At 40.6% G+C, this 19241-nt stretch overlaps 1 protein-coding gene and 1 pseudogene across 2 annotated transcripts in view; both read right to left on the bottom strand.

Moving 5' to 3' along the window:
- ROCK1 (Rho associated coiled-coil containing protein kinase 1) overlaps positions 1-19241 on the bottom strand; it is a 144512-nt gene that overhangs the window by 15975 nt on the left and 109296 nt on the right. For both annotated transcript variants that reach the window (NM_001082367.1, XM_051851073.2), the window contains 7 exon segments: positions 2747-2906; positions 3640-3828; positions 6445-6533; positions 6855-6948; positions 9784-9949; positions 12230-12324; positions 17912-17981. In NM_001082367.1, coding sequence (NP_001075836.1) covers positions 2747-2906; positions 3640-3828; positions 6445-6533; positions 6855-6948; positions 9784-9949; positions 12230-12324; positions 17912-17981 — 863 coding nt within the window.
- On the bottom strand, positions 16704-17567 carry LOC138844041 (death effector domain-containing protein pseudogene; annotated as a pseudogene).

Below are 19241 nucleotides of genomic sequence, written 5' to 3'. Positions count from 1 at the left end.
GAGGAGGGATTAAAAAAAAAAAAAAAAAAAAAACTTGGTCAGGATTTGTAATCAATATTAAACACAATCAATTTCTTTATTCCACAAATAACCTTAGGGTTAATGAAGAGGGAATCCAAACCACAATTTCAGTTCAACAACTTAAAGCATGTAGCCAAATACTTTTTTTTTTTTTTTTTGACAGGCAGAGTGGACAGTGAGAGAGAGAGACAGAGAGAGAAAGGTCTTCCTTTTGCTCTTGGTTCACCCTCCAATGGCCGCCGCGGCCGGTGCATCACGCTGATCTGAAGCCAGGAGCCAGGTGCTTCTCCTGGTCTCCCATGCAGGTGCAGGGCCCAAGGACCTGGGCCATCCTCCACTGCCCTCCTGGGCCACAGCAGAGAGCTGGCCTAGAAGAGGGGCAACCGGGACAGAATCCGGAGCCCCGACCGGGACTAGAACCTGGTGTGCCGGCACCACAGGCGGAGGATTAGCCTATTGAGCCGCAGCGCCGGCCGCCAAATACTTCTGAAAACTCATATTCTTACTGATAATTAGGTCTGACTTTTTTTTTTTTTTTTTTTTTAAGATTTATTTTGAAAGACAGCGTTACAGAGAGGCAGAGGCAGAGAGAGTCTTCCATATGATGGTTCACTTCCTAGATGGTCGCAACGGCCGGAGCTGTGCCAATCCGAAGCCAGGAGCCAGGAGCTTCTCCAGGTCTCCCATATGGGTACAGGGGCCCAAGGACTTGGGCCATCTTCCACTGCTTTCCCAGGCCATAGCAGAGAGCTGGATTGGAAGTGGAGCAGCTGGGACTCAAACCGGTGCCCATATGAGATGCCGACACTGCAGGCAGCAGCTTTACCAAATACGCCACAGCACCAGCCCCTAGGTCTAACTTTTAGAAAACTGTTCAAACAATAGCTAAAGCCAGTGGTAAAATCCAAAGTGATCCTCTGACAATGATGTATATCTACAAGTTTTTCAATAAGCAGGTGATTTTGGAGAAGCAAAAATAGGAATACTAAGGAATTTCTTGGTCACTATAATAGAAAATATTCCTCCCTTCCCAGATAACTGATTTAAACTTTTTCTTTGAAGGGGTGTTAGGTGGGGAGGGAGAATGAATGAACTTTTAACCACTGGTTCACTCCCCAAATGCCCACAATAGCCAAGACTGGGCCAGGCCAAAGTCAGGGGGCTGGAACTCAACTCAGAACTCCAAAGTGGGTGACAGGGACCCAAGTACTTTAGTCAGTATTGGCTGTCTCCCAGGATAAGCATTTTGGAAGCAGAGCTGGGACCTGAACTCAAGTACTCTGATATGGGATGCAGGCATTCCAAGTAATATCTTAATTGCTGTGCCAAATGACCACTTCCCAGATATTTGATTTTCAGCAATGCCAAGAGTAAAGGCAGGGTTGGGGCCAGTGCTGTGGCATAGTGGGTAAAGCTGCCACCTGCTGTGCCAGCATCCCATATGGGCGCCAGTTTGAGTCCCGGCTGCTCCACTTCTGATCTGGCTCTCTGCTATGGCCTAGGAAAGCAGTGGAAGATGGCCCAAATGTTTGGGCCCCTACACCCATGTGGGAGACCTGGAGAAACGTCCTGGCTCCTGGTTCCTGGCTCCTTGCTCCTGGCTCCAGACTGGCACAGCTCTGGTCATTGCAGCCACTTGGGGAGTGAACCAGTGAATGGAAGACCTTTCTCTCTTTCTCTCTGCCTCTCTGTAACTTTGCCTTTCAAATAAATAAATAAATCTTAAAAAAAAAAAAAAAGGAATAAATGTAGGATTCACATGAATTTACTTTCCACTTTGATGACCAAGAAAGACAGCAATTTTCTAAATAGTTTATCAAGTTTCTTACATCAGATTCTCATCAAACAAGTATTCTTTGTTACAATAGAATCCATATAATATCAAGCATGCTGCTTCATAAGTATCTTTTTATTCATGTATTATTCAGGAATTACACACTAAGAATGTGTAATACATTAACCAACTTATATATGCATTTTTATTCCATTTACTTCATTTCTAAATTGAAGTTGTAATATATACATTTCTCATCTTTTTTAAAAAAAGACAGAGCTTACACTAAGTTGAACCAAGAATGAGGTTGTGTTTATTTTTTTAATTGATTCTCTACTGGGTGAAAAGACACAGAGAAAAGTCTAAAGTCCTATCCACTCCTTTCTACTTTGACTCCCTTCCCCCTCAACACATTGCCCAACTCCTTTTACCTATTTCTTCAAACTTGAAACCTATCAAAGTCTGATTAAAGTTTATCACCACATTAAGTAGGCTTCTCTCTCTCTCTTTATATATATATATATATACATACATAGGGCTGCTGTGGTTCTGATTATGAAATACACTTCACAGTTTTTGCATAGGAATATGTAAGATATTTCCAAGTAACTGGAACTAGCATCTACTCGTGAAAACTTGTACAACTTTGTTTAAATAGTGAGAGGTGCAGCACCAGCAACTTCAACTTTCACCATGGTGTTAGGTAGCTCAAAATAGCTTCATAAACCTCTTCAAATTTCTATTCAGATACAGCTTCTCAGATTTACTTTAATAGCCTAAAATTGCATATGACTGCTTTTATTCTATAAAATGCACTAAGTATACAATTACCAGTAGGGCTTGGCTATCAGAAATGCAAGGTTCATAAAGAGCCATGGACAAAATAGCAAAGAGGTAGAAAACCAAATGACATTTAAGCAAAATTGAATGACATACTGGAATTACTCTTACCTGGAAGATTTCCATCAGTTTCATCAGCACTAGGAAAACTAGCAACACTTGTAGAATCCGAAAGGTCCGAAAGCTTAGCACGCAACTGCTCAATATCACTCTCTTTGCTAGCCAATTGCATTTGAAGTTCATTCCTATGTGTACATTCTTCTACCAATTGCTATTATTGAGAAATACCAAGGAAATAGAAATAATTAAATTCAAGTAATTTCAACATAAATAAATTGCTAATACTAAAATTTTGCTATAAACTACATAATGTTTATTATTACAGATTTTGATGCACAGTAATATGTTGCTTAGATAAACTGCTTTTCTCCTTGCTTTAAAAGAGAACTTTTTTTTCTTTTAAAACATAAGGCACACACACACAATAAAAAGGGGAAAAAAAAGAGTTAAAAGCAGTTGAAATTGGTCTTCTGGGTTCAAAGGAAATACTTTAAAATGTACAGAAAGCTTCTCAGGATAGTAAAACTATAAATGATAGAGTTAAAGTTTCAATGTAAGTCTACTTAATATCAGAGACCATGTTCACAAAATCTCTATCCCAGATATAGTCAACATCACAACACACATATCCCAATTTTCATTTGGAACCAAACAGACCAAACCTTTGGTTGTGTTCTCATAGTAGGACCTTTAATCAAGTGAATGGTAAAAAGTTACTCATGAATAATGGCTAATACGCAATAGCACATCTGGCTAGTCTTTCAAGAACATGACTCATACCAGAATAATAATAATTCAACTGTTAATAGTATAAACTAAAATAAGCATTTTATATAAGAAAATCCAACCTAAACAAGATAAATAGGTGACAGATAAATATAGTAATAACTGGAAAAAATAATCCTTGATTCACTCATGTACATACATACACACACAAATCTTACCGCTTGCATGTCATTCAGTTCTTTCTGATGTTTTACTACCATCTGGTTGAATTTTTCTCTTTCTTGGTTGAGTTCCAGTTGTAGCTTTCGATTTTCCTTTTCTTTTTTTCTTAAATCTTGTGTATTAGCCTTCTTTCTATCAATTTTAAAATCTTTGCGATTCATTATTTCTGCCAACTTGTTAACAGCCTATTGAAGTATTATAATATTATTAATAGGGACCTATATTGAAGGCATCTGATTTAAATATCTACTAAAAATAATTTCTTTTGTCTTCAAAATCAGGAAGCAGAACCTTTTTTGTGTGTGAAAGTTAGGGCAACTTATTGAAAACTGGGATATATTAATTGGTAGCACAAGCATAAGGAACAATGACTTAATTCATTATTCAAATATAGGAAAGGAATAGGTTTGCAAAAAGTCACTCATTCAACAATTATTCAGCACTCTGATAGATACTAGACATAAATATAGAAAATACATGAATCCATTAAAGGCATCCTAGTCTGGTGGAGTGAATAGACAAAAAAGTTTATAGGACAGCCAGACAGTAATCTTTACAGAGGCAGGTGAGGGTGCTATGGCAACAGGACCCAACTGAGACTTAGAAAAGCCAGGGATGGCTTCTTGGAGTACCTCTGTACATGTCTACGTATGTTTGTTGAAAGACAAAAAGGAGTTGGATAAGCATAGAAGAAATCACACGAAGCAGAAGAATCAGAGATGATATTACAGAGGAAACAATACACAGGCAAAATGACCCAAGAGAACTTTTCCTTTGGACAAGCTGAAAAGCAGGGGCAGAGGGTAGCTGCTTAGTCCACACTGAGGTCCTTTTGAAAGTGAAAAGGAGTGGTCAGCACTGTGGCACAGTGGGTTAAAGCCTCAGCCTGCAGTGCGTGCATCCATATGGGTGATGGTTTGAGTCCCAGTTGCTCCACTTCCAATCCATCTCCCTGCTAATGCTTCTGGGAAAGCAGAGGAGAATGGCCCAGGTACTTGAGCTCCTGCATCCACATGGGAGACCCAGAGGAAGGTCCTGGCTTCAGATCGTCTCAGCTCTGGTTGTTGCAACCATTTGGGGAAAGACAATTTCTCTCTCACTCTCACTCTTACTCTCTGTCTCTACTTCTCTCTGTTAACTCTTTCAATAAAATAAATCTTTAAAAAAATGTGAAAAGGAATGTAAAAATAGTTAAGGCTAACCTCACTTTTGCTAGATGAGAAATATATATATATATATATATATATATATATTAATGAAACAGAACTACTAAAAGCACATAAAATGAGCACAAAAGCTGTAAACGTTAAGCCGTGACATATTTATTATTCTTCAGTAATGTAAAGAAAAAAAAGAGTAAATATATTTTTTCCATTAAGACAGAACAAAACGAGCCGGCGCTGTGGCTCAATAGGCTAATCCTCCACCTTGCGGCGCCGGCACACCGGGTTCTAGTCCCGGTCGGGGCGCCGGATTCTGTCCCGGTTGCCCCTCTTCCAGGCCAGCTCTCTGCTATGGCCAGGGAGTGCAGTGGAGGATGGCCCAGGTGCTTGGGCCCTGCACCCCATGGGAGACCAGGAAAAGCACCTGGATCCTGGCTCCTGCCATCGGATCAGCGCGGTGCGCCGGCTGCAGCGGCGGCCATTGGAGGGTGAACCAACGGCAAAGGAAGACCTTTCTCTCTCTGTCTCTCTCTCTCACTGTCCACTCTGCCTATCAAAAATAAAAAAAAAAAAAAAAAAAAAAAAAAAAAAAAAAAGAACAAAGCCTTAACCACCACCATTTCCATATAGATAAGATTCCATTTAGTAATGTAGAGCCTCCTTCTGTCTTGGTATAAAGATAAGTAAAAACTTCACTGAGAGATCTTCAACAGCTATTAAGTCTATTTTTTAAAGATTAGTTGCAACATGACAGACTGATGAGAGAGAGTAATATAGTGGTAAGGTCATTAAAGTCACTCAATAAAAACTAGAAAATATTTTGCTTACTAGAGAAATCAGCTGAAGTACTTAGAAGCTTATGAAAAATTTGAACTGAATAACATGGTTACCAAGTTTAATGGAAAAACAATCTGGTCTAGATGCATGACAAATACAAAACAAAATGAAACATCTATTCCTAAAATTTCTTACTTATTTCTAAATCTCCTGACTTCAGGGTGTCTTCTCTTCACTAAGTTTTCCTCCTGTCAATACAAGCCTTCTGTACAATCTAATACATATTTTTTATCAAATTACTAAACAAGCTAGGTTTCTTAACTGAAATCATATTCCCAAGTCTTCCATGCTTAGTGAGGACAGAATTTATTAATTCTAAAGAAAATCTTGGGCCAGCGCCATGGCTCACTAGACTAATCCTCCACTTGCGGTGCCGGCACACCAGGTTCCAGTCCCGGATGGGGTGCCGGATTCTGTCCCGGTTGCTCCTCTTCCAGTCTAGCTCTCTGCTGTGGCCCGGGAGTGCAGTGGAGGATGGCCCAGGTCCTTGGGCCCTGCACCCGCATGGGACACCAGGAGGAAGCACCTGGCTCCTGGCTTTGGATCGGCGCGGTGTGCCGGCTGCAGAGCGCCAGCCACAGCGGCCATTGGCGGGGTGAACCAACGGAAAAAGGAAGACCTTTCTCTCTGTCTCTCTCTCATTGTCTAACTCTGCATGTCAAAAAAATAAATTAATTAATTAATTAAAGAAAATCTTGAACCTTGGATTTTCAGTTTTTTTAAATCTGCATAAGGGGCAATTAACTCTCTAAATATATGATACTCAAACACAAACATATAAAAGGTTGAAAACATATATACCTGTGTTTTAAGGGTTCGTTCCGTATTGATATTCTTTTCATAGGTAGCCTTAAGATTACTGATTTCCTCCTCTTTCTGTAATTTATATTCTGTCAATCAATTATATAAAGTGTTACCGTATGGCATTTAATACCTCTGTATTCCAAACCAATAATGTTCTCAATTATGCAAACTAGAATATACCACATATATGTAAATATACCACATACACGTAGATATACCACATACATATACCACATACACATATAATAAAGTTAACTTTCAGTAACATTATTAAGATAATTCTTAAGGCTACGAAAATTATATCACATATGAAAACAGATACTGCAAAAGTCTAATGCATAACACCATCAGCTAAATATTAATTACTGAACTTAATTTGATAATATGATTTTAAGAAAGCTACATACCTTCCTCTGACTTCCTCATTTTATCAGTTAGCTCTTCATTTTCTTTTCTTAACAATTCAATATCTTTGGTTAGGATGCTGTTTGTTTCTTCAAGCTGAAAACACATAAAAGTTTAAATTATGGTCTCTTTGCTATTATCATAATTAAAGCAATACGTTTAAAATAATACTGCAAATTTTCTATAGATGAGGATAAGTCAGGTATTGCTTCACTATAGAAACTGCCCAGTGGCCGGTGCTATGGCATAGTTCATTATATGGTTGCTGGTATAAGTCCAAGCTGGTCCACTTTGATCCAGCTCCCTGCTAATGTACCTGGCAAAGCAGTAGAAGATGGCCCAAGTGCTTGGGCCCCTGCACCCATGTAGGAGACTTGGAAAAAGCTCCTGGTTCCTGGCATCAGATCGGCCCAGCTCTGGCCATTGTGGACATTTGGGGAGTGAACCACTGGATGGAAGACCTCTCTGTCTCTCTCTCTCTCTAACTCTGCCTCTCAAATAAATACATCTTAAGAAAGAAAAAGAAACTGCCTGGTCTCCAGTTTAAAACACATGGCTATAATTAAATTTAAAACATTTTAGAACACTTTTTAATGTTCCAAAATTATTTCAGTACACATATATATGAATGAAAGGGAATAAAATATAATGGAAAGAGAGCCAGACCAGAAATTAGGAAATTTGATTTTAGTTTTAGCTCTGCCAGTAACCTGTTATGTGATCCCATGCAAGTCAAAATTTTTCTGGGCCTCATATCAACAGTGATGATGAAAATGAAAATAAAAACATTTACTGACAAGTTACTTTTAGTAATATATTTATTGCTCATTCTATTTACATGATTTCATTTAATCCTTGTAACATTCATGTGGAATAGGTATTATTTCTATTATATATATAATCTACACATATATTTTTTAAAAAGATTATTTATTTGAGAGGCAGAATTAGAGAGAGAGGGAGGGACAGAAAAGAAAGAGAGGTTTTCCACCCGCCAGTTCACTCCCCAAATGGCTGCAACAACCAGAGCTAGGCCAATCTAAAGCCAGGAGCCAGGAGCTTCTTCCAGTTTTCCCACATGCATGCAGAGGGCCAAGCACTTGGGCCATCCTTCACTGCTCTCCCAGGCCATTAACAGAGAGCTGGATCAGAAGAGGAGCAGCCAGACATGAACCAGCACCCACATGGGATGCCGGCACCACAGGCAGAGGCTTAACCTACTATGCCACAATGCCAACCCCTATATATACATTTAAATATTAATTTATTTGTGAGAGAGAAGGAGGGAGGGAGGGAAGAAAAGACAGAGAGACAGAGATCTTTCATCTGCTGGTTTACTCCCCAGATGGCCACAATGGCTACTTCTGGGCCAGGTTGAAGCCAGGACCCAGAACCCCATCCAGGCCTACCACATGGGTGACAGAAGCCTAAGCACTCAGGCCATCTTCAGGGAGCTGGATCAGAAGCAGAGCAGCCAGGACTTGAACCAGCACTCTAATAAGGGATGCCATCACAAACAGCAGCTTAACATGTTGTGCCTCAACCCTGGCCCCTATTTCTATTTTATAAACATGCAAGCTGAGGCTTGGAGAAGTCAAAACAACTTGCCAAGAACCATAACTTTTTAGAGACAAAGTTGGTATTTGAACCCAAGTCTGCTTACATCAGAGCACTTACTGACTTCAAAAGAAAAAATTGCTCTTAACTCATTTTTTTGGTCTTTTAAGTCTATGAGGGTACTTAAAAGAGTTCAAGGAAACACAAATCAAAAGATAAATCTGGGGCAGGCATTTGGTGTGGCAGTTGAGACTGCTTTGGATGCTTGCATCCCAAATTGCAGACCCTAAATTCAAGTCTATTTCTCCTCTAGCTCCAGCTTCCTGCTAATGTGCACTTTGGGAAACTATGTGATGGTTTAAGTAGCGGGGTCTCTGCCACCCATTATCAGAGACTCAGATTGAATTCCCAGCTCCTGGCTTTGGCCTGGTCTAGCCCTAGCTGTTGCAGGTTATTTGGGAAATGAGGCAGATAGGGGGGCTCTGTCTATCTCTCACTCGGTCTACTTTTCAAGCAAGTAAAATAAATAATGAAAGTTTTTAAGAAGATACCTTTTGAAGACTACTTGTATGCATGGTTTAAAAAATTTGCAAATCAACTTAAATTTTCATTTTATATAGCTAATAATATAAACCACAGGAATAAATTATTTACAGTATTTGTAGTCTTTTTTTTTTTTTTAAGATTTTTTATTTATTTGAAAGGCAGAGTTACAAAGAGAGAGAGAGATGGAGCAGGGGTGGGGAGAGAGAGATATCTTCCATCCACTAGTTTTCTCCCCACATGGCCACAACAGCTGAAGCGGGGCTAATTCGAAGCCTGGGGTCAGGAGCTTCTTCCAGGTCTCTCACATGGGTGCAGGGGCCCAAATACTTGGGTCATCTTCTGCTGCTTTCCCAGGTGCATTAGCAGGGAACTAGATCAGAATTGGAACAGCCAGGACTGGAACTGGCACCCATATGGGATGCCAGCACTGTAGTTGGCAGCTTTACCCTGTATGCTTCAACTCTGGTTCCAATATTGGTGTTCTTATATGGATTTGTAGATGATCTCCAAATAATTTCTCATCCCAAAATAATTTATTTGAATTTTACAGAATTTTGGCCCATAATATCAATTGCAATGCGTTAAAATAACAACTAAATTTTAAGCTAAGTATTTCTTCATATAAAATACAACCTAAGACCTATTAAAGGAAAACCACCCAATACACTAAGAACTTCAATCATTAACAACTGTTTTAGATTATATAAACTACTTTATACATAAGTACAGACTGATGATTATAAAAAGTATAAGTAATTTTTCCCTAGCACCTTAAGATGTATTTTGACTTAATTTTAGTCATATAACTTACTTGACTATCACACTTACCCGACTAACAGCATGATCTTTATCTGTAATCTCCTGTCTATTTCTTGAAGCAGCTTTCTTGCTTTCTTGGGTCAATTCAAAATACTGTTCTTCTAGAAGCCCTCGAGCCAACTGCTCAGACTCAGCTTTCGTCTCTGCGAGATCCAACTGAGTAGCAAGAGTTTCCCTGCAAAAGAATTTTAAGATATTAAAATTAAATTAATATTTTAAATAATATATTTATTATATATATTTATAATTATAAAATAATAATATTTAATATTAAAAATTGAGTTCATTTTTTCAACCTAATCAAATGCTATAAAAAACAATCACCTTTAAATGATAAAAAAGAACTAACAATTGTACTGCTTAAAACACACTGAGTCTACTGTAAATGCTCTATAAAAGATATGAATTTAACATCTCACATTTTGCAAGCAGGCTAATTTTGAAAAGGATTTTGTTGTGAACTTCTGAAATGGAAGACAAACAGGCACAGTGGAAAAGTCTATGGTTCCTAAATTAGAAGGCCAGACCTGAGCCCTTCTTACATCTGTTCTATCACTAGGGACATTGGGCAAGTTACTTATACTTCCTGGAGCTCAATTTAATAAAATATGTTAAGATTAGAGGATTAGAGTAAATTATTTGTGAGGTCCCTTTCAGTTGTGAAATTCAATGAGATTATCAAGTCTTATAAACAGATTTGCAAACCGCTACAGGCTATTCTGGGAATGCTTCCAGGGAATTTCTGCTGGTTCACTCCCCGGGTGCCCAGAACGGCCACGTCAGGAGCTTCATCTAGGTCTCCATGTGGTGCAGGGGCCATCATCCACTGCTTCCCCAGGCACATTAGCAGGAGGCTGAATCAGAAGTGGAGCAGCCAGGACACTAACTAGCACCCATATGGGATGCTGATGTTACAGGTGGTGGCTTTACCCTGGACCCACTTTAAAACTTTTTAGAAATGGGGCTGGTGCAGTGGCATAGCGGGTAAAGCAGCCGCCTGCAGTGTCGGCATTCCATATGGATGCCAGTTCAAGTCCCAGCTGCTCTACTACTGATCCAGCTCTCTGCTACTGCCTGGGAAAGCAGTAGAAGATGACCCAAGTCCTTGGGCCCCTGCACCAGCATGGGAGAACTGGAAGAAGCTCCTGGCTCCTGGCTTCAGATCGGCACAGTGCCGTCCATTGCAGCCAACTGGGGAGTGAACCAGCAAATGGAAGACCTCTCTCTCTCTCTCTCTCTCTCCGCCTCTCCTTTTCTCTGTGTAACTCTGATTTTCAAATAAATAAATCTTAAAAAAAAAAAAAAAAAAAGGAGGTTGTTATATATCTTTTAAAGGGTTTCTCATTCTAAGGCCCTAACCACACATATAATGGAAAATAGCCTGCCTCATTACTAAAACAAAGACCTTCAATACCAATATCTAACTTAAAATAATGATTTGTGAACACAGTAATAATTATTTGCATATAGACAAATGCTTGAGAAAGTTAAGATGTCTTTGAAAACAATTTGCTGTCAAAAAAGTTATTTTCACATTTCTGTGACTGTTTAATTGCTACAATGTTAATTTATTACAGCTTCTTCACCCTAAAGATGATTCTCAGGCTGGTCTGATTTGTTCTGAATTAGCCCAATAAATTGCTTCTTGGGCTTTTAGGTAAAATCAAGTGAATCAACCAAATAAATATTGGGGCAGGCATTTTGGTGTAGCAGTTAGCATGCCACTTGGGACGCTTACATCACATATCCAAGTGCTTAGATTTGAGTTCCAGTTCTGTATCCAATTCCTTCATATGGCTAAAGGACACCATAATGCAGCAGTTGATGGCCCAGGAAGTTGGGTCCCTGTCACACACATGGGAGACCTAGATTGAGTTTCTGGTTCCTGGCTTTGGCTTGACCCAGCCCAGGCTGTTGTAGATAGTTGGGGAGTTAATCAGCTGATAGGAGATCTCTTTGCCTGTGTCTGTCTTCTCTGTCTCTGTGTTTTTCAAATACATAAATTAAAAAAAAAAGTAAAACTTTTCAAAAAAAGCTATACTATTTCCATCAGAATAATGGCACACTTTCAACTTAAAATTAAGAATGCCTTGAACTGGGGCCAGCGTTCTGATATAGCGAGTAAAAGCCACCACCACAGCACTGGCATCCCAAATGGATGCCAGATTGAGTCCTGGTTACTTCACTTCCTATACAGCTCCCTGTTATTGCAACTGAGAAAGCAGCAGAATATGGCCCAAATCCTTGGGCCCCTGCACCCACGAAGGAGATCCAGAAGAAGCTTCTGGCTCCTGGCTTCTGCCTAGTCTCGCCCTGGTTATTGCGGCCATTTGGGGAGTGAACCAGAGGATAGAAGATCGCTCTGTCTCTCCAAGTTTGCCTTTAAAATAAATAAATCTTAAAAAAAAAAAAATAAAAGAATGTCTTGAACGGATTCCTGTAAAAATGGACATACTTTTCATTTTGTAGTTCTTGTATCTTCTTTAAATTTTCTCTGTTCTTTTCTTCAATTTCTTCTTTAAGTTCCTTTACCTGAGTTTTATAAAGTGTCTGGAAAACAAGTGATAAGAACATATAAATGTTTATCGTAGGTTAAAAATAGCTCAGCAATTTCTTAGACAATTAACATGATGCAACAATTTCACTCCCAAGTGTTTACTGATGACAAAAATGCAGATGTGTCCACAAATATCAGTTTTCATTACAATGTTATTTATAGCAACTCCAAACTGGAAATAGTCCATATATCCATCAGCACATGTGCTTAAAAAATTGTGTTGTATCCATGCTACTCAGCAACAAAAAGGAATCAACTACTTATTCACATAACATAATAAATAAGACATTTATACTGAATGAAACTAGGTGTTGGGGTAGGTGTTCAGTTTAGCAGTTAAGACGCCTTCGTCCCACACTGCAGAGCCTGGATTCCATTCCTGGCCCTAACTTCCTGCCAATACAGACTCTGAGAAGCCTGAGTAATGACTCAAGCGGTTTCCTGCCACCAAAATGGGGAACCTGTATTGAGTCCCTAGCTCCTGGTTTTGGTCTTGATCATCTCTGGCCACTGTAGGTATTTGGGAATGAAACAGCAGTGGGGAATGTTCTCTCTAGCTATGTTCTCTCTCTCTCTCTCTCTCAAATTAATAAAAAAATAAAAATAAAAATTAAAAAAAAGAAAAGAAACCAGCCAGGTGCTAAAATTGCATGATTCCATTTATGTGAAATTCTAGAAAAAATTGAAAATAATCAATAGTGAGAGAAAGCAAGTAAATTTTTGCTGATGCATGGAAGTGAGTTGGGAAGAGTGACTACAAAGGGTCAAACGGAAATTTTTTGTGGAGAAGAAACTGTTTTACATGTTGAGTATGGTGATGGTCATATAAATGTATACATTTGTCAACTTACTGAATTATATTCTTAAAGGAAGAACAATTTTAAACTATAGTTTAATAAATTATATAACAAATTATATCATTTGGTAAACCACTGAAGAAACTTAGCAAGTGCTAAGATTTAAAAGATTGATTCTTGGGATGGGGATCTGGTACAGAAGTTGGGCTGCTACTTGGGATACCTGCATCCCAAAGTAGAGTACCTGTGTTTGAGACCTACCTTTGCTTTCAATAATGCATACCCTGGCAGGCAGCAGTGATGGCTCAAGTAGCTGGGTCCCTGCCACTCATGTGGGAGACTTAGACCGAGTTTTGGGCCCCTGGCTTGGGTGATGGCCAGTATTGGCTATTGTGGGCATCTGGGGAGTGAGTTAGCAGATAAAAGATCTCTTTATCTTTGTCTCTCTTCCTTTCCAATGAATGAAAGATCAATTCTTGGAGTGGGTGTTTAGTGTAGCAGGTAAGATGCCCATTTCCTCATATCCCAAGTAGCTGGGTTAATTTCCTGGCTCTGGCTTCTGACTTCAGCTGCCTGCTACTGCAAATCTTGGGAAGCATCAGTGATGGTTCAAGTAATGTGGCTCCTGCTACTCACATGGGAGACCTACATTGAGATCCTGGCTCTCTCACGTTTGGCCCAATCCAGTCCTGGCTCACTGTGGGCATTTGAGGAGTGAACCAATGACCTGTCTGTCTTCCTATCTGCCCTCCAATTAATTAACTAATATAAAAAAATAAAAGACAAAATCTTTTTAAAGATTTATTTGAAAGGCAGAGTTACAGAGAGAGAGGGAAAGAGAGAGACATATCTTCCATCCACTGGTTCACTCCCCAAATAGCTACAATGGGCAAGGCTGTGCCAGTCCAAAGCTGAGGATCCTGGAGATTCTTCTGGGTCTCCCATGTGGGTGCAGGTGCCCGGCCCAAGCACTTGGGCCATCTTCTGCTACTTTCCTAGGCACATTAGCAGAGAGCTGGATTGGAAGTGGAGCAGCTGAGTCTCGAACCAGCCCCCATAGAGGATGCTGGTGTCACAGACAGAAGATTAACCTACTATTCCACAATGCCAGCCCCAAAGATAAATTCTTCATGTGAATAATGTTAAAAATACACAATTATTTGTAAAAAAGATTTATTTATTCAAGAGAGTTACAGAGACAGAGAGGGAGGGACACAGAAGAGAGAGATCTTCATCCACTGATTCACTTCCCAAATGGCTACAATGACCAGAGTTGGGCCAGGCTGAAGCCAGGAGCTAGGAGGTTCATCCTAGTCTCCCACATGGGTGCAGAGCCCAGGCACTTGGGCCATTCTGCACTGCTTTCCGAGGCACAATAGCCAGGATCCAGATTAGAAGTTAAGCAGCTGATGGCCGGCGCCGCGGCTCACTAGGCTAATCCTCCGCCTTGCGGCGCCAGCACGCTGGGTTCTAGTCCCGGTAGGGGCACCGGATTCTGTCCCGGTTGCCCCTTTTCCAGGCCAGCTCTCTGCTGTGGCCAGGGAGTGCAGTGGAGGATGACCCAAGTGCTTGGGCCCTGCACCCCATGGGAGACCAGGAGAAGTACCTGGCTCCTGCCATCGGATCAGCGCGGTGCGCCGGCTGCAGCGCGCTGGCCGCGGCGGCCATTGGAGGGTGAACCAACGGCAAAGGAAGACCTTTCTCTCCGTCTCTCTGTCTCTCACTGTCCACTCTGCCTGTCAAAAAATAAAATAAAATAAAATAAAATACAATAAAATAAAAAAAGAAGTTAAGCAGCTGAGACTTGAACTGGTCCATATGAGATTCTGCCACTGAAGACAATGGCTTAATTCCCTGTGCCATAGTGCCGGCCTCAACACTTTACTTTTGATGACTGGAATAGAGTGGGTGGTTGAGGAATACAAAAAATACCCACCAGTAATTTTATCAGATGTTCTATTAGCATATGAAAAAGATACTCTTATGAACCATGATTCACACAATATTCACTAAGCTTTTGACAAATGCATCAACAGATCAGCTCAAACCCATATTATGTTGGATGCTGGAGTTACAGAGTAAACTTCCAGTTCTGATGTCTATTTTTCTTTCTTTTTAACTAGTGGTTTTAGCTTAAAAGGAGAAGAAAAAAATTAGTAAGGATCAGCAAATACCTGTGGAGAACTACTTTTATGGTGTACATTTAATTATCCTTCTGAGAATTAGCACTTCTGAAGAGGAAAAATAAATTTCTATGGGAAAACAAATGAAGGAAGAGTGAAGGCCTGTTCTAGTTTGGTTCCATATAATGAAATCTATATGAGTATTCAACAACTGAATGAAAAGAAAAAAATCTGACTTTAAAGTCCAGATTAAAAATAAATCTGAGAGGCCAGCTTTGTGGTGCAGTGGGTTAATGCCCTGGTCTGAAGCACCAGCATCCCATATGGGCACTGGTTCTAGTCCCGGCTGCTCCTCTTCTGATCCAGCTTTCTGCTATGGCCTGGGAAAGCAGCAGCAGATGGCCCAAGGACTTGGGCCCCTGCACCTGCGTGGGAGACCAGGAAGAAGCTCCTGGCTCCTGGCTTCGGACAGGTGCAGCTCCATCCGTTAACGCCCATCTGGGGAGTGAACCAGCGGATGGAAGACCTCTCTCTCTGCCTCTCCTCTTTCTGTGTAACTCTGACTTTCAAATAAATAAACAAATAAATAAATCTTTAAAAAAAATTGAAATTTGGCTTATAACAGTTACCAAACTGAATATTTAACTGAATCCTCTCAAGCAACAGAATAAATCAGAACTAAGTGACAGGGTCAGGTTTTCTATTAATTTATAGAGGCAAAAATAAAGAATCCATAGGAACCACCATAAATCATCTGACATTTATCCACAAGTTTGGAGAAACATGATCACCATGCTCTGTGGAAGCATGTTAACAAGAAAGTGTATAGGATACTATACACCAGTTTGCAGAAGTCAGTAGTACATATTTTCAAAAATGAAGGTTAATTTACTCTCAGGGAAATAATTTTCAACACTATTGAATTTTTTTTTCAAATTTAGAAATATTCCAATGATGATCTGGTAAGGCAAGAGACACAAAAAAATCAGAAAGTCATGTTTATTAGAAGATGAACAGAGGATGGCCAATCTGAAACCATAAGCCAGGAGCTTCTTCCAGTTCTCCCACATGGGTGTAGGGGCCCAATCACTTGGGCCATCTTCTACTGCTTTCCCAGGCCAGAGCAGAGAGCTGGATCAGAAGAGCAGGGGGCCAGCACTGTGGCGAAGCAGGTAAAGCTGCTGCCTGCAGGCTGGCATCCCATATGGGCACCAGTACAAGACCTGGCTGCTCCACTTCCGATCCAGCTCTCTGTTGTGGCTTGGGAAAGCAGTGGAGGGTGGCCCAAGTCCTTGGGCCCCTGCACCCACATGGGAGACCTGGAGGAAGTGCCTGGCTCCTGCCTTTGGATTGGTACAGCTCCAGCTGTTGTGGCCATCTGGGGAGTGAACCAGTGGATGGAAGACCTCTATTTCTGTCCCTGCCTCTGTCCCTCTGTAACTCTGCCTTTCAAATAAATAAATCTTAAAAAAAAAAAAAAAAAAAAGAAGAAGAAGAAGAGCAGTCAGGAGCAGAACCAGCGTTCATATGGGATGCCAGTGCTGCAGGTAGAGGATTAACCTACTGCACCACAGTACTGGCCTCAGTCTGGATTGTTAAAGATGTTGCCCTGCAGAACAGTCTCACACTGGCAGTATTTACCCTGAATGTGCAGTATAATGTCACATGTCTGTTTTTCCTTGGGATCTGGTGTCATTGACTAATAGTGTTTGTGATGGCTCCCAAGAATGGCTCTCCTTCAGGTTGGCCATTTGCTATGTATCTGAGGACTCAAGGTGGGACACCACACCACAGGACAGTGGGAAGGTATTGTTTAAGGGGGCCAGGGAGAACTTAGTTTTGGATCAATGAGGGCTCTGGGCATCACATAGCTAATTGATGTCTCTTCCAGATACTTGTCTACAAGATCAGAGCACACAGACCATCTCCTCTTAAGGGTGACACAGGGCAGTAAGTCATGGTGAGTGATGATGTACAGTAGCCACATCACCTAATGAGAATTACTTGTAGAATAACAGTCCAGGCACTCCAGCACCAATAAGAAATCATGTCCATTCTGGATGAGCCCAAGCTGTGGTCATCAAAGACATCAACAATGAGGGAAGAAAGCATATGCATTTCTCTATGTGTCAAGATTTCAAACACATGGTATGGGCTATATAAGCCATATTCCTGTTTACCCATACTCTTCTGGCTATGTGTAGCTTTTGGCCCACCATGCTGAGGGTTCAGGTATGCAGTGTTTTCCAGAATCCCTGCTCAGCAGCTGTAATCCCTATTGTATTCACAGTGTCCAGTCACCTCTCTTTTTGGAAGTTCTCAGGAAGGATGTTACCACTACCTCTTCCTTTACCTTCTTTCCCAAGCCCCAACTCTGGCATTTTAATTAAAGCTTGCTAATATGAAAACAGAACCCTTAATAGTGGTTTATTTTCACCTTTAGTTTGACAGCAATTCTGGAAATATTTGCACAAAAAGGGTCATTTCTTCATAATTTAAATAGACCATGAACTCAGATTCATAATAAAATACAGATAGGGATTAAAAGGGAGGAAAAATCTCTACAGAGTAATTTGAAAAATAATCATAGTTCACATAAAATAATCCAACTTCTTTTGTCACATTCTGAAAGTTTGTATCTTCAAAAGATTCTTACTTACCGAAAAATACTGCTCAGCTTCAAGCTGATCTTGTAGCTCCCTCATTTGTCCTTCATTTCCTCTATATTGCCTTCAAATAGAAGTAAAAACAGTAAAACAAGTGCTCCTATTTTTATGAGACTTTATATTATTCCTTGTTTGTTAAAGTTGCCTTTTTTAAAATTAAAATAACTTGTTTCTAGTATTTTTCAACAAAAGATTTATTTATTTACTTGAGAGGCAGAATTAGACAGAGAGAGGGAGAGATAGACAGGAAAGTCTTCCATCTGCTGGTTCATTCCCCAAATAGCTTCAATGGCTGGAGCTAGACCAATCCAAACCCAAATGCAAACTTGAACCATCGCCAATATAGGTGCTGGTGCCACAGAAAGATGCCTAACCTACTATGCCACGGTACCGGTTCCAAATATACTTTCTTTTTTGCTTTATTTTATATATTTATGTATTTATTTATTTTATTTTATTTGGACAGGCAGAGTTAGACAGTGAGAGAGAGAGAGAGAGAGAGAGAAAGGTCTTCCTTCCATTGGTTCACCCCTCAATGGCTGCTAAGGCTGGCGCGCTGCACCGATCCGAAGCCAGGAGCCAGGTGCTTCCTCCTGGTCTCCCATGCGGATGCAGGGCCCAAGGACCTGGGCCATCCTCCACTGCATTCCCGGGCCACAGCAGAGAGCTGGCCTGGAAGAGGAGCAACCGGGACAGAATCCGGTGCCCCAACCGGCACTAGACCCTGGGGTGCTGGCGCTGCAGGTGGAGGATTAGCCTAGTGAGCTGCAGCGCTGGCCTTATACTTTTTTTTTTTTTTTTTTGGAATATACAGTATTACTTTACAAATTAATTTGGTGAGGTCACACTGTCTGGTTCAACCTTGTTCCTGATAATGATGTTTATGCAAAGCACAGAGAACTTCTGGTAATGAATTTAACTTTTTTTTTTTTTTAATTTATTTATTTGACAGGTAGAGTTACAGACAATGAGAGACAGAGAGACAGAGAGAAAGGTCTTCCTTCCGTTGGTTCAGTGGTTCACTCCCCAAATGGCTGCAACTTCCGGAGCTACGCCGATCCGAAGCCAGGAGCCCAGGTGCCTCTTCCCAGTCTCCCATGCAGGTGCAGGGGCCCGGGCCCAAGCACTTGGGCCATCCTCCACTGCTTTCCTAAGCCACAGCAGAGAGCTGGACTGGAAGAGGAGCAACTGGGACCAAAACCTGGTGCCCATGAATGCGACTTTCAGAAGAAATCTATCCATATTGCAAAAATAAAAATTAAATAGTTTTTTTTTTAAAAGTCTTTTTTTTTTTTTTTTTTTGACAGAGTGGATAGTGAGAGAG

This window comes from Oryctolagus cuniculus, chromosome 10 (assembly GCF_964237555.1).
Source record: "Oryctolagus cuniculus chromosome 10, mOryCun1.1, whole genome shotgun sequence".
Lineage (NCBI taxonomy): Eukaryota > Metazoa > Chordata > Mammalia > Lagomorpha > Leporidae > Oryctolagus > Oryctolagus cuniculus.
This window is presented reverse-complemented; position numbering and strand designations above follow the sequence as displayed.